The following is a 16,688-nucleotide window of genomic DNA, read 5'->3' as shown; positions in this document are numbered from 1 at the left end:
AATGCATGCAGGCAGTTCATGAAATATTTACAAAACTTGGCAGATTGAAGGGGGGAAAAAAGGGCAGGGGGTATGGCGAGGCAGCAGAAAAGAACTTTGAAATGGTATTTCGCAGGAATGGCTGAATGGCTCCCCGTCAGAGACCAGAGGTCTGCCCCGGGCGTATCTGCTGGGTATTTCGCACGCAGAAAAAGGGAGAAGAGCATTAGAGAAAAATTTGAAGACCTGCTATTTTATCTGTAGAAATCAGTCATAAAAAGTCTGAGTAGATGGACTAAAACTGCATGTAACCCATTTTTAAACGAGTAATCTTGTATGACTTTCCTTTTTGATTTTGCTGAAGTCTGGGGAAATGTAGATAAGAATAAGTGAGAATCAGAAAATAATTCTGTGTTTTTAAGGAGTTATTGGCCTTTTGTTAGACAACAAAATAATTATGAAAAAGAACTGTACTTTAAAAGAAATCTTACTATCTTCTCCACGAATGTTTATGCTATTGTATCGTAGCATGGCATTTTTTACCACCGTGATTTTTTTTGTATTATTATTGTTTGAATTGTATTTTCTTTCTAAAATATTTAATCATGTAATAGCTTCCACGATACCAGTTTATTGTAAAGATAACATGGATATCTAGGTATCTAGTACTAAAAATACAAACTCAATACAGAAAGAAATGGATTAAAGAAAAATCGACCAATTAGTTTTAATGCAGGTCATTGTAATGCCACATGAAAAATTCCGCAAAGTGCAGTATTTTTGATACCCGCGTGGAAATGTGGGTTAACCTCTCATATCTCTGAGATATTGCCCAGTAACCACTAACAACATTGATTCTTCTTCCAAGCCAAAATGCAGCTTTTTTTATACTTTGACTTTCTGGCTCCATTCAGGATCAGAGACACAATTTTTGCTGAACTTCCAGCTGAATCACAAAGCAAGAAGAAGAAAATATCTTCTTGTTCATGTCCGGTGTCTCACTATGTGCCCAGAGACTGCCCTACGCCTACAACTGTCGCAAGAAGAATTATGTTGACGCTGTTCTTAGTAGCACAGATACTCCCAGGTCAAAAGTGTCAGACTTGTTCAGAAGGGATATCTGGCTCTACGGATAGGATTCAAATGTTTTTCTTACTTATCTGATGATACAGATGCTCTTTCAGTTTGGTTTTCATAGTTACGCGTGCTGCTGAAAGCAGTGTTTGACTGAAATCACCGAAGGACCCAAGAAGGTGCTGACCGTCCTCTGAGATGTGTTTCGTGATCTCAGTCTCTGCATGGACAGCCACAAAAACAAGCTTTTATTCAAAGGAATCAGTGTTCCCTATCATTATGGGCAGATCAGTCAGTAATTTTGCTGCTAATGCAGATATCAGCACTTTGGTGTGGAGAAGGTAATGGGGATAATGAGTACCGGTGCTTTCCACTATGTAAACAACAGTGAGTGAATGTATTACTTGCAATGTAATGTGTGTAGTGTAATGTGTAAAGTGCAAGTAATTGCACTTCTTACCCCACTCCGATACGAATTCTGATGGAATAGCATCAACAATGTACTTTGCCTTTTGTGTATTAACTAATTTTATTCTCTGTGCCACAGTATTCAAAAACAGACAGGCATCCTGGGCCTATTTTGGACAAAGTTATGGAGTCTAGTTTTTCAGGCCCTCCGTCTTTCCCAGAGGCCTTGTCTCCCGACAGAGGAACCCAGCCCATCAAGCAACATAGGTAAGCAAACGGCCGTCCGATGGGAGATCTGGCAGGCTGCTGAGGGGTGTCGCTGAGCCGGTGATATGTGTGCAGGATTATCGTGCGCTGTGACTAGGAGAGATGCTGAATGATACGGTACCAACAGAGCCTCAGCCGACTTATTAAGCAGATGTCCAAGCATTTTCTTAGCTGCAGACATAAAAGGCAATAACAATGCTCACCAAATTTATCTCCGTTTTGTGAAAGTCCTAGAGGAAGCATTTAAAGACACCATCCAAGCTGTAGACACAGACCAGTGAATGAAACAACTCTAGTTTGAGAAACCATTAAAAACAAGACTTTCCCGATCGATGTTCACGAAGTTAATGACTCATTTGCTGCAGAAAGACACGGTTGCAAACTTCCAGCCTTTCTCACTGTTTCTTTAAACAAATAATACTTGAAATGAATAATGACTTATTTACGAACACATGGTGGCCTTTGAAAACTCGTCTTTAAAAAGTTTGGATGGTTGTTTCCAAGAGGAAAAAAAGAGGAAAGTCACCCATCACTGGATGGCATTTAGATTAGAATTCTGCTTATAGTCTTTTTGGATGAAAAAGAGTGCAGATGCTTCATTACGGGACTAGAAACCAAACTCGTGTCTGGTACAAGCAACAGTGTTGGTGGAACGGCAGTGGTAACGTCTGGTCCAGAGCACACTGAGAAAAAAGGCTGAGAAAAATGAGTTCAGAGTTTTTTTAGCTAGATAATCCGGAGGGAAAGACTTATTTGTTAAAAGGATGATATTTTAAAATTACTGAAAAAAAAGTCTGGGATCGCGTGAGGTTATGGTCTAGCTTCTGTAGTATTTGGTGCATTTTCATTGCAGTCCCCAGTCAGCTACATCGTCCTTCTCTTTTGAATGAATCATTTGCTTAACCTACCAAAGTGCAGCATATGAGCCAGGAAGGGATATTTGGGTCCTATCTACTTTTACCTTACTTAAGCCTGTAATTTGGCATGAAAAAGTAATGCCAACTGTCATGTCAGATCCATTTCTTAGGGCTTATTCTTTATTACACAGAGATTTTCAAAATACGCTTAATAATTTGATGAACTATGGAACTGTTGCCTAGAATGCTTTCCACTGAAGTTCTGGGGGGAATTTTATCTCCATTTAGTCAAGAGATGAAGTTCAGAAAAAACACAGTGACATTCCCTTACCTTTAATAACATGATTGCAATATCCAAGTTTGAAATGTTTTAGGTGCTGTGCCATGACTTTACCTAAGCTTAAAAATGTGGAAATTAATAAAGACTGAAAATATTTCTTCTGTTTATGAACATCACTTAAAATAAAAGCTGAATGACTCTCTGGACTCCCTGTTTTCCACAGGGAAATTACAGAATAAGCCACACTGAATTTACAGTGAACTAATGCAGAATCCCAGATTGCTCATTTTAACACCTTTGCACACAAAATCCCTCTTTCCTGGGGGGGGGGGGAACCAAACAACAAACAAACCCAAACCCCAAACAACAGTCATCTTATTTGCAGATGTCAAGCATCTGACTATCTTAAGAGTCTTCGCTTCAGAACTGTTTTAAGATGTGGAATGACTAGCTTAATTTATAAATAATTCTTTTTGTAGTTTTATAACTTAAGATTTATTATACAAGGCCCTTGCTTTATAAAACATGCAACAGATTTGAACATTTAAGACTTATAAGGCTGTCTTTAATTTATGCACCATGTGACGGCTTCCTAATTTACTGGGTTTCTTTAGTTTCTAAATAGTGTTCAATGTGGCCAAATGAGGAAACTTCTTTTTTTACTGGGATACATTTTGTCCTAAATATCCCTTCATTTCATTCCAAACCTGACGTGAGCCTGGAAAAATTGCAGCAGCTCTGCAGGTTCTCTGTTTTATGCTGCTGTTAAACTATATTACTGTTTTGTTTCTGCTTGCTACGGAAGTATTTTGGTCTGCGTCCAGACCTGTTTTCTCTGCTGGTGTCTTCAAGGGCACTAATGATGGGCGATTATTTCTTAAAATCAGGAGCTATCTGTTTCCAGTTCCTAAACCAAACACAATTTTGGCCTGGCAGTAAGATTATCGAGATGGAAAATCATTTGGGGTTGCTGAAATTTGACTGACAGAGATCACCTAGTTATTTCACTCAGATTACTAGGTAATAGCAATTTTCTGCCTCTGCCAACCTTAGCTGCATGCAAAGAATTACTGCAGAGATTGAACTGAAAATTTGAATCTCCACTGAATCTTACTCCTAAAATATTTCACCTGTATTACGCACTGTTGTTATGGTAGAAGAATTTTACATCATCTGCTTGCGTATGTAGAACAACTCTTAGTACTGTCAGAACTGGAAAGTAACAAATGCGCTTCATCAGTAAACTTCCTGTAAAGTATCCAATGTGCTCAAAAATTCATCTTGGATTATGTGTTGATTTTAGTAAGAAGAACACCCGTACTGTCTTAATTTCTAACAGATAGAAACAAATTACAGTTTTGTTAATTATGGGATTGAGTTGTGATCCCTCTGAATAGCAGTTTTCTTGGTAATTAGTCATCCTGACTTTCATTCATTGATTCAGTCATCATTGATTTTAGAGGGATTCCTTTCAGAGAATACCGTGTTGAAAGCCAAATGCAGAGGTTTTCAGCCTAGAGCAGTTGTACTGTCTTACAAAAATGCCAAAAGAGGATAAACTTACTTTAAAATGTTAAATAATTTGTGTTTGCATTTTAATGAACTTTCAACACCATGAAAACCATGGTAAAAACAATTTTTTTTTATTTAGTAAGCATTTTACTCTTTCTGCTCCCAATATAATTGATTCAGTTTAAATTAAGAGTATAGTTATTCTGTAAATAAGGCTATTGAATTTCAAAGAACAAGTATTGATAAACTAAAGCAACTAAGAATGTAAAGGCAGAGGAAGCCTGAAGGGGAGAAAGCATAAGGAATATGATACTTTCCCAAGGAAAGAACATAGTTTTCTGGATAAATTTACTAAAAAGAATGCCTAAAAGGAACGGGGTGTAGGGGAAGAAACAAACTATATCACAGAGGGCAAGAAGTCATGCTTGAAGTCAACATTTCCAGGAATCGTTGAGAGTTAAGAGTTACTGGTAATACTGAAAGCAATCAATTGTTCTTGCTGTATAAACAAGAAGAGCACTATACAGGAAGAAGCAAAGCTGATGGTGGGACAGAGATAATATATGAAGCAGTTCAGGGCAATCCTGAATGAATATATTTCATTTTTCAGTTTGGATCGTTATTTGAGGACGAAGGTAGAATGGGAATAGAATCAAATGTATTAAAATAGACATTACTACAGTCAAAGTGGAAGTAAAATGCAGAAATCAAAGCCCTCAAGTCAAGATGGTGTGGTTAATCTTGATCAAAGAAGTCTGGAAGGAGAACTGGCTCATGAAATTTCAAGTCTGGTAGCAAAATCTGTCAAAATGGGAGCCGTGCCACGTGATGATGGAATAGCAAATGTGAAATATTTAGGAAGGGGAAAAATTTATGGAAGAAACTGAAGACGTGTTATGTTGAATTAGAGTAGTCAAGGCTTTAGGACAAATGTGGGGGAAGCAGATTCTTTGGATAGATGCGTAAAAGGCTAAAAATTATCATGAGGTTTACCAGCAGCAGTTCCTGCAACACTACACTGGTGACTTTCTTCGTATTTGGTGTAGGTGAGCTAGGTCTCAACACAGCCTCAGTCAACGTTTGATTTGTTGTCGCATGTGTCTAATGCCTTTAATGGGAGAAAGTAGAGAGAGGCAGAAAAACTATAATGCAGATACACAGAGGCCGTTAAAAGGGAGATAGTAAGGAGTTACGTTGAGAGGGTAAGTGCTGGGCTGAAGACATTCACCAGTAGAGCACTAATGGAGGTCTCAAAGAATTAGTCACCGTTGGGGACAAATTTTGTTTAATGCTTTTGTGCATGACTTTGACGCAAAAAAGTTGGAACATACTGAAAAAAAAATCAGTTAAAAGCTAGACTCAGTACAGATAAGGATCTAGATATAAACAATGACTTGAATAACTCTGAAGAGTGGCATAACAGAGGTGGAGCGAAGCTCAGCAGTACTAAATGCAAGGTCAGGAATTTGGGAACCAATAACAAAATTTAAGAAACAAATGAGGAAGAAAAGGTTCAGTATATACTACTTGGTCAAAGGATAACCAAGTCACAAAGTGATGCAGCTGTGCAAAAGATAAGTGGGATGAGAGGAAGTATTAATCCAGACATTTCCATCAGAAAGTCAGAAACGTTAAAACCACTTCATGAGACATGGTTGTCACTTCATTTGAATATAGCAGGAGAATACACCACGATTGTCTCACCTGGTTAAAATGGCCTGCTGATCACTACGGACTCAGATTGCATTCATGAGCTAACATGAGGAATGAATAATCTGTGTTCCATAGGAAGTGTTAGACAGTCTGTCTCATTTCAGTCTTCAGTTCAGAAGACTGAAAAGAGTATATGACTGCTGCTTATAAATACATCAGAGAAAGCATAACGAGAAGCAGAAGGCCTACTTAAAATGAAGGAGTATGGTGGCACATATGACAAATAGATGTATACTCACCATAAATAATTTTAAACTGAAAAGAAGCCTCAAAGTTTTCAATATAGAACAACTTTCTGGAGCAGTAGCCTGCTTATCATTGTAGTTTTAGGATGGAGGTTGATCAATGCACTACAGGGAGTGTATGATGAAGTTATGGCAGATGGTTAAACTCAGTCCCACTGAAGTACCTTCAAATGCTCTGTTCCCTTTTCCTATTGTATGTATCTATCCTCTGGAAACCGGGACGGTGACCAGATGATATAGGTAGTGTTGAAGGATTTATGTAGAGTTGCAAAGTCCCTGATCAGCCCTGGCACATGCTATATTCCTGAATACGTGAATATACAATGGAAGCAACAGTGCTCCCATTTCAGAAATCAAGAGTAGATTTGTAGGTATAGGCTGGCTGCTGGAAAGCTTCTCCTGCATATGCGGAGGAAGAAGGTTTTGCAAACAGCAGGCTACAGTCCCACTCCATCACCTGGGCTGAGAACCTGACCAGCTGTAACGGTTCATAAACATGAGCTAGGAAACGCAGGTCATCGTGCCATTGTAGATTAGGTATTTTCCTACACAGCAATCGTGTACTGAGACAGTGCACGATTACTTTGCGAAGGCACGGGAAAAGAGTGATGTTTAAATGCTTGGAATACAAGGCGCTACAGAGAAAAAAGGGATAAAACTATTAAGTTCCGTTCTCTCATGCCATGGCTTTTTTGGCATAATAATCTCCTTACAATCTTAGTATTATTTTAATCACATCCAGCTTTGTTGAAGACCCAAACATTATGTTAACTTTCTCGCTTTGGGGAGCCAAGGCTCCAACAGAGACGTGCTCATTGTGTGTCATCTCGTTCTTGTAAAGAGTCTAACAAAAGGGCTTCGTGATACAGTGTTATTATTGTTGCATGGTATTTATTGAGAGATGCTGATGTTCTCAGGTATAACAGACCCTTTTTATTAAAACTGAAAATTGGTTGAAAGTCTGAATAGTTGATCTGGACAAATGTTAGCAGTAGATTGTCTAACTTAGCCTAAACATGTGGCTCCTAGGGAACATCAGAAGACACTGTCTATCTGGCAGCTAGCTCTGTCATTGGGGTGTCTATTTACTGTTTCTGTCCTGCAAGGACAAAACCCATGTCTTCAACACTAATGTTTGCATCTCGTGACCAGTGGGTAATATAGTATGTAATATAATATGCCTCTCTCTATAGTTTTTGCAGGTTCAGAGCCAGAGTATTTACAATCAAGTTTAGAACTTTCCTTCCTCCCTCAACTTTGCATCTTTCTTTTCATGAATTACAATCATGAAAAAAGGGGAAAGAACAAGTAAAATGGATGTACACACAACCATGGTTATAAGCACTATTTCTGTAGCTCCACTGTGCCTATTAAACGAGAAGGGAAGGGTTGGGATCCCATCTAAAGTTTTAACACTTTAATTGTCATCTTCTTGTTAATGCTTTTCATGTTCCTGTTGACAAAGTTACTTCTGAATGTGTTCATAATGTGATGTATAACCAATTTTGTTTAGTAATTAACTAAAAAGTAGTACAGGAGGATTCCCAGAGTTACTGTAAATTCACTGCAAGTCTTCTCCTCTTCATGAACATGGTTAACTGCACTTGGGAGTTGTGTATGTGCCTTGAGAAGAGAATACTCCACCTGCTGAGACAGACTTTGTTTTTACTCGGTTGCTCAACCTAAAGAAAATTTTCACGCAAAAACAATTTGCAACAATGAATCCCAAGTTCTTAATTAACTTTAGAGATGCTTGAACTGCTTCTTTCAAACCATTAATTCATCAGAATATATTTATCCCTAGTTTATGCATTACTTGTGAACCAGTTCAAGCATGCTCTGATTTTTGTTATTCTGGAGTAATTGATTAATAGATTTTAAAGACATATCTGCCACAGCTTTCCTTATTGGTCTGTTTTGTTGAACAGCTCAGTTATGTGGGCTGGTTTCTTTTCCCCAGTTAGGCTGGAGTACAGGGAGGAAGAAACCATAATGATGGCCAAAGGAGGATAAATTGCCTGAAGAAATCCAAAAGGCATTGTTTGCTTCAGAAAGAGGAACGCTTCACGTGAGCAATAGAGCAGGAGCCTGAGAAGGACTGTATTAACAATTCTGGAGGAAGAGTAGGCTGACGTTCGTGGCAGTTTTGTGAAAAAGGAAAAACTTTATTATGCTGGAGTTACTTTTTCATCGAACTTTCAACAAAAAGTGCTACTATCTTGTCTTTGGTGCTTCAGAAATGAGCGTTATCATGCAGCTTGCTTGCAGCTGCACTGTCTGTAAATATTTCCTGGTCCTTCTTAGTGAATTTGTCTTGTCCATGACCACGAATGATCTTTGTTCGTTTTCCCCTCCGTTTTTTCTGTGAGAAGTGCTGAAAGAACCTCACGTGGGCAACAAATAAGCTCTGTCGGTGCTGGAGCTGCTGTGATTGCAGGAGGATGTTGGCATGTGCCAGATCCCTTCAGTCCAACCAGCCCCCGCACCGTTAGCAGCCTGTAGCGTCTAGCGTTCCATGTAGCAAGGGGAGTTTCAGAGCAGTACAGATAGGGCATTTATATGCCTCTTTGCCGCAGGCTATGCCAGTTATCTCCGGTACACCTGTACGTGTTGCAATTACATCTCTCACAGAAGCAGGGATTTTGTGAATTTGCATGGGCATGTTATCAGATGGGAGACCGTGTGCTCTCATCCAACAAGGAAGATGTGCAAGGGCATCAAACCAACCACAATTAAGCAATGCCTTTCTAGTTTCAAATATTTGCAATCAGTCTGAAGTCTGATAAGTTAATCGGTTTGTTGACTTTTCTAGTACATTGATGAATATACTGCAATCAATAAAAACCCCTGACATTCATTATCCATCACAAATTATTCATTCAGCTGCATCTTTTAAGATCCCCTGCTGTAATAATCTCAGACTCTCCTGAGCAGAAATTGTCAATTGTTTTGTGATGTGGTAGTGTTATTTTACAGGATATGAACTCTAACTCACAACTTGAACGCAGCCTCCAGAATTGAAACTTCAGGTTTTTTAAAAGAAGTTTTTCACAGCCTCCTTAATAGCTAAGGAAAAATGTATTTAAGGAAGCATCAAAAATCCTTGAGGGAGTGCTATTGCTTTGGATTATTGATCTTTCCAATTAAAAAGCACCAGGAAAGTAAAAGTGGGGAAGAGAACAGAGCGGAGACCGTGATGGAACACTGCTAGCCTGAGCAGTAGGATAGATGGAGACTGTTGAATTTCTTTCTTATGTTTTGACTTTGGGGAGAAAAGGTCGGGCTTAATGGAAATGTACGCTCCAAGAGAATTTGTCCAACGTAGTCGGTCCAAGCAAGAATTGCTTTGGGAGTAGATGTGGCCCTAACTATAAATAAAGTTCCCGCTAGGTATAAAATGCAGATTGCTTTTAAAGTCACATTATAATAGGAAAAGAGAAGCAAACTTATCAAAAGTCTTTTGCGTAGCTGAATTGTATCAGAAGTTGAAATTATTCACCTAACCAAAAATAATGATTCTTAAAATTAATTTACAAAACCTGTATTAAAACATCATTAAGGATGTGACAGAATATTAGGTAATACATACGCATTTCTGAGACCCAGGAGATGTCAAGAGAAATAGGAGTAGCTGGAAAATGAATAGCCAGTCACACCATGCAGTACTGTGACCTGTTAACAGTAGAAATAGGTTATGTCTTCCCTTATTTTTGCATTAGCAACAGCTGAATTTGGTTAATATACCAATATACCAATACTATGGATTCTAGACACCTTTTAATTCCTGCACGAAATGGAAAAAATCCATTCTCCTTCCGAAACAGTACAGAAATGTTGTTTACAAAAGCAATTTTCTAAAATAAGTGGAAAACTATTATTTGTTTTTATCATATTCAAGTCTGTATTATATTGCATAAAGAAACAACACAGTATTTATTTAAGAAAACAATCAATGTATATAAAACAAGACTAAAACAATATAGAAAAGAAATCTTGTTCAACGTGGAGAAAACTTGTGTCGTAGATGATTTCTTCAAGAGGCAGTTCATAAGCTTCACTTACATTCTTCACTCACTTTTTTTCCCAATTTAATGTTGCTCTATCAGGAAGCAGCACTCCGTAGGCTGATAGATGATACAGTGGGCTCTAAATCTAAGATACGATTTTGAGCTCAGCTGTGGGTATGATGGAGCTGGGCTGTTTATTTAAACTATCTGAGGAGTCAACTCAATGTAGCAAGATTATGGTATGCAGCATGGAAAGAGAAGCAGCATCCTTCATCAAGTACAAGGAAACATTTAATATACCAGGCAATTACTTTCATTCCTAGAAGAGAGGTGACGCATTAAATACGACATAAACAGCAGCTAACTGTGGATTATAGTACTGTATTTCCATAGAGAATTTCTACTGATGTCATAGACTGCCACAGCAAAGTTTATAAGAACAGTAATCCATGCGTTTTTAATCCTGAATCTTTGCTTTGCAGAAGTTTACGCTTTTGCTGTGATAATTTTTACTGTACTCTTGGTGTTGTTCCTAGAAGTCTCTCTTCATGCTGCAGCCCAGGACAAAAAAGTGGGATGCTGCATAGAAATGCCTTTCGGAGGACTCCTCCCTTACCCCGGGGTAGGTTCAATGGAATTACAGGACCAGCATATCAACAGCTAGAAGAGTCAAGGATCGCAGACCAGGACACAATACCTTGTCACGGGTAAGCAGTAACGTAACGGAAGCGAGCCAGTGTTTGAGCGGCTGCTGTGACGTGGTTAATATGCTTTGCCGTTACCGTCCTTCCAACTTTGTTGTAGTGTACTGTGGATCCAGGCTTTATAGTACTGAAAGCAGAAGAATGTTTTCAGCGTACTGGCTCTTTGAAGGTAATACGTTTTTATTTGGCTGGCTGCTCTTTTTAAGCCTTTCAAAGGAAGGAGTGATCAGAACAAACTGTAAGTGATTGGCAACATTCCTCTTCATAACTGATGCTTTTTCTAGTGGTGCCGTGATGTGCAGTTCTAGTAACTTTTGCATAGCATTTTTTTCTTCCATCAGCACTGGGCAAGTAAGAGAAAATAATTCAGAAGTCCCAACTTTCATGGTTTTTTTAAATCAATCTATGTACATTGCGAAGTGTGTTTGCTGTAGACTGAAGACCAATCACTTCACACAGGTTTGCCTTTGAAAATGCACAAAGAATCCAATATTCTTCCTTTTTTAATTCAGCTTATTAGAATATTGAATGTGAGCTCCAGCTCTGCATAAGGTCTGAATTTCGGAAGTGCTCCTGAGCACCTACAGCTGCCTTTGAAGTCTTTTGCAATTGCCGAGATATTTTGCATAATATTTACATATCCCCATAGATTTCCAAAGACTCTCCAGAATCACTACAAACGCATTATGTGTAAAACTAGGAGCAATATCTGGAATAGAATAAAACAACACCAGTCTCATTTGGACACGTGTAAGTGACAGCTAAGTGCAGCGAAGTGAACCGTTACACTGCGAGAAGGCAGCTGTACGTTTTGGTACCAGACTGGCTTTATGAAGTGCAGAACTGAGGTCACCTACGTGTTTAATTTTCCTCAGGGAAGAAAATTATTTACTATTACCCCTACCCACTCTGACCTCCTGGGAAACGACGGCCCCAAGTGCTGACCGAGAATAAGCGTCGTTACACGTGTGTGTCGTTGCACGTGCGGGCACACGCGCAGACACACATTCCCCCTGCTGCGCCTCCCTCGCCACGCTTTCCAACCTGCAGCAGGATCGCCCGGTCTAGGGTACTCTGTGAGAGGGCAGCTTGGCTCACTAGATGTTTTGTAGCTGAATCTACCTATCAAAGTTGGCCACAGTAATTAGGAAAGAGAGACCAAGAACAGGGCTTACCTAGGAAGGGAGAAAGTGAAGCGGCAAAAGGTTTGGGTGTCTGGTGACTTCTTCTAAAAAGTACAGATTTGTCTCATACTTCTTTCGTTGCTACTATTTGCTGCTTCTGAGGAAAAACTTGTTTATTACTTCTTGCTATATTATTGTTTGTTTATATGATAATGTGTGTATACTTCCTTTACGAAAATTGTGACTCCAAAGCCAACCCTTCCTGAAAGGGGCAGGCTAACAGCCTTCCCTCTTCAACAGCAGTGTCTTGCCACGCGGGCTCTGCCCGTTCCTAGGTTGAGAAGCGAGGTAGAAACCAGCAAAGCTGTCTTGTTGGGTAGTTGTATTTACTCTTCTCTAGGAAATCAGGGTGTGATATTACAAGCATCATCTTGTACTGGCCTGTATTTTGAATTTGCTGTTCTGCAAAAGGTTGCTATTTGGACCAGACTGTCACCCCTTCTGGCCTCAATCCACTAAAGCATTTCATCCACATTTTGTGCGCTAGGGATGTCTGTAGAATTCCACCTTCCTAATATCGACTCTAACGATGGGACCTTTCTCTGAAGGAGTCCTCTGAGTGCCTCAACAGGTGGTGGTGTGACAGGGAGTCACGGCAGTCTGTGTATATCATGGGTACCATACCAAAAGTCTTCAACTAGTACCCATGGAAATGAATTTTTAAAATGTCAACGTTAGGCATGAAAACAAAAGCAATTCTTTGGCCTTGTTTTATTACGATGTTTTACCGATGATGTTTTTTATGAAAATGAAGTATTTTAAGAGCGTAACAGAACTTTTTGCAAGTTATTTTGTGTTGCAGCAATGATACTTATATACAAAATATAAGTAAGCATCTTATTTCTGAACAAAAATAAAAAATAATTCACTAATTCTACTTTATGTGGAATTCTTCTAACATAGGAAGAGGTTTCCCCAAAATCAGATGGCTTTTTACCATCTAAATATCTGCTAGTTTCATAGTGTCAGTATTCTCATTAGATTTCCAGCCCAAATGAAAAGTTCCCTTGTTCCATGCAGAAGTTACGTTCCTTCCTTTCTTCTCCCTTTTCACCTCCATCTTCCCCTACAGGGATGCACGAATCAAAGTGGTTTATCTCCCTAATTCTGTGAGCCTTCTGAAGTTCATCCATCAGCAGCTCTGGCTGAAGTTTAGTCAGATTTTGTATGTTTATATTTGATGGAAAAGAGGCTAATTTACCTGATTAGTTTTTGTCTAGTCCTGTAAAAGTGCTCCTCTTCCCATCCCACGTTGAAAAGGAAGCTTTTGCTGCCGTCAAGACACACCAGATCTCATTATTTGCAACAGGATCTAATATTTGCAGTTTGAGTCAAATACAGCTAACACCAGTTATTTAATCAGTATGCTACTTGAAGGAGTAGAATAACCTGCTTGAAATGAGGGGCTGAAAGACAACAAGCCATCTCCATGCCAGTCACATCTCGGAGACCGATTTGAGTCCCTGGGGGTGTCAGGAGCTTACCCGCAGCTAAGTGGGCAGCAGTTTGATCGCATGCTTTCAGGGACAGCTCTTTGTGTTACACGGTATGAAGCGTTGGAAGCAGCTCCTCACAGCCTGTGGATGTGTATACACACAGGTATCAATGTGTCTACGTATACAAGACCCAACGTGTTGTATCTACAGGCAGAAAATGGGGGGGGCGTATACGGGTATATGTGCTTACAGGGCTGAACCGAAGCCTGGTGATGCCACTGGAATGGCTCCCATTCATCCCAGTGGACCTTGTCGTCCGGCTCGTATACTGAACACCTATAGCAACAGGGTTTATAGCAAAGCTATTGGTACTACGCTAAATAAAAACCATTTTGTATTTTAAGTTCCGATCCCTTCTGTCTCTCTTTACTATCTATTTTAAGGGGGCAGTAAAATTATTATGCGTCTTTCAGTTTCATTCTTTAATTTAGACTCGTAAACACTGTATAACATAATTACTGTTGCATATTTATAAATGTTTGAGTTTCTTTTTTTTGCTTGGTTTTAGGAAGAGGGTGGAGAGAGAGCTGCACTTTGAAATACATGCACATGAATGAATTTATTCAGACAAAATAATTTTTCAGATTAAAAAAAACATATCCTTCTTAGGAGGAACTATAGTTCTAGGAAAGTTAATTATGGGAAAATGCAATTAAGATTCTGCAATTGTAGGTCTAAGTTTCAGCCTATTGAAAACGGCAGCAGTCTGGTGTCACGAGTAGAAGCATGGATCAGTTTGTAATTAACCAAAAGCTGGGTCTCACACGGTTTAGGTGTAATATCCCGACTTGTTTAGTACCTTGCCTGTTGCACACAGCGTATGTGCTTTAATTCATCCTCAGTCCTCCTTTGAAAGCCCTGTGAGCACAGGGCAGAAACATGTGATTCTGGCATAAAATGGGTGTGTCTATCTGTACTTCAAAAAGTATTATGGAAATACGGCAGGCATTGTGTTACATGTTATTGTTGCTGCCAATTAGTGGTCAGCATACCAGGAATAATTGAATCTCTATTATGGAATTGGCAAATGTTACTGTTTTCTCACCAAACCCATTTTAATTCAGTCTTTTCTTGTTTTTGCTTATATATCATCCATATAATGCATCCATTGCATGTGAAATTCATTAAAAACATTCACTCCCTTTGTTTTCAGGGTGCAGCCCAGAATATATTTAGGGCCCGAATTACCAAAACAGGGAATAATGCAACTGATGCGATCTCTCCAGCTATAGTCGTTTGAACAATTATATAATAAGCAAAGGAAACAAGAATGGGCACAACCCAAAGGTCTGCACTGTTTTGTTTTCTTTTCTTTTTTTTTTTTTTTAATTGTCCTCCCTCGGGAATAATATCCCTGATCAGTATCTCATTCATACTGGTTCTTGAAAACTGTTCTAAAAGGGCCCTCCATCAGTGGCTACACGCGTGTCTAAGCGTAGTGCAAATGCAATTAACCAAAAGCTGACTCTCAGATGTCTCAGACATAAAACATAAATGCAGCTGTATAGCATCTGCAAGAAGTTCTATCACATATCCAAAAAAGCCGCTTGCTGTATTATTCCCCTGGGTCCCACTTCCCAAAGCAGTATCTCTTTCCATCAGATAGCAGCCCAGATCACAACACCTCCTTATCGCAGAGCTCCCAGCTGCGTTTTCTGGTCCTTTGGGGATGCCTGGAGAGTTTTTGTACAGGGGCTGTGCTCGTGTACAGGTTAATGTGTCAAGCAGTTGTACAAACACCGTGCCACCATAGACAAGTTAATTACAAGTCGGCAGCGCTCTGCTGGAAATGAGCCTAAAGATATCTCCTCCTCTCTCTCCTGTCTGACAGCTCGCCGGGAGGATGGGGCCAACGGAAGCCTTTCCAGTGAATTAGTGTTGTACGCTAATAATTGAACTGTGGCTGTTTCACGCATTTCACTTTCTTTTCCTTAGTTCTCTTTCTGCTGATGCCAAAAGCAGCGAGGCACGTATGAGTACAAGGCTATCCCTGGCGAAGTCCAGCAGGCTTAAGCAGCTTTCAGAAAAATAGCCTTCAAGTCAGAGCTCAAAGCACCTGCTGCCACACCAGATCTAAATGTTGCTTTCCTCGCCCATGGATAAAACATACTAGACGTCACCATTAGCTTGCCTTATTAAATAGTGATACGATCACAAAGCCGATTATAAATAAAATATGTTCCTGTACTGAGGTGATGTCTATGGTCCTTGGCAATCATGACTAGTAGATACAGTAACTCTCAGAGCACCAGATTTCTAGTAAAACTACTACTCAGATGGGAAACGTGGGTTTTTTTGGTCGTTGTTTCCTTTATTTTGTATTTAGTATACTTTCCTTTTCTGTTTTTTAAGTATTTCCTGCAAGTGAAAACACTTTCTGATCAGAATAATGAATTTGACTTTGAAACAAAATGGAAATGTTGATAAAAATTCACCAAAGTTGCCTCACAATAAATAAAATCATCCTATGATAACGTATTAATGGAGGATAAAGCATTTTTTTTTAAGCACTCGAGCACAATGTATTAGCTCTATTTCCAGATGAGCTCTAAGAAAACAAATCAGGCCCACCTTTTTAAAGTGTTTTCCTAAAATAGCCATTTGACATTGAGAGTTCTGATGCTGAAGAAAGCATCAATCCACTTCCCCAGTTAGGAACGTAGGAGTGGAATTTCAAATTTAATTTCAAACAAAATTAATTGTCATACAGTATAACTCCCGAAAGCTTTTTAAAAGGAATTGTCGTTATTCTCGTATACTGGTGGGCAAAATGAGGCCGAGAGAAAAGCAGTGATTTGCCACCGGCAGATCTGAGAATCAAAACCAGAGTCTGTTGTTTTCCCCAGGGCCACACTATTACCAAGCGCTCCTAGCGTGGGAGAAAAATGACATGTATCTTTTCAGCAGAGTTCACTGAATGTGATACCGCGTTCCTGCTGCCGGTTGCATCTGACCGCTCGAT

The 16,688-nt window shown here is 39.4% G+C and overlaps 1 protein-coding gene across 1 annotated transcript in view; it reads left to right on the top strand.

The window, feature by feature from the left end:
- Positions 1-16,688, top strand: part of NRG3 (neuregulin 3) — a 249,923-nt gene that overhangs the window by 232,655 nt on the left and 580 nt on the right. Inside the window, exons 7-8 of the mRNA XM_009332695.1 lie at positions 1,601-1,728; positions 10,879-11,049. Coding sequence (XP_009330970.1) covers positions 1,601-1,728; positions 10,879-11,049 — 299 coding nt within the window. The remainder of the gene's footprint in view (positions 1-1,600; positions 1,729-10,878; positions 11,050-16,688) is intronic.

This window comes from Pygoscelis adeliae, unplaced genomic scaffold (genome assembly GCF_000699105.1).
Source record: "Pygoscelis adeliae isolate BGI_AS28 unplaced genomic scaffold, ASM69910v1 Scaffold269, whole genome shotgun sequence".
Taxonomy (NCBI): Eukaryota; Metazoa; Chordata; class Aves; order Sphenisciformes; family Spheniscidae; genus Pygoscelis; species Pygoscelis adeliae.
This window is presented reverse-complemented; position numbering and strand designations above follow the sequence as displayed.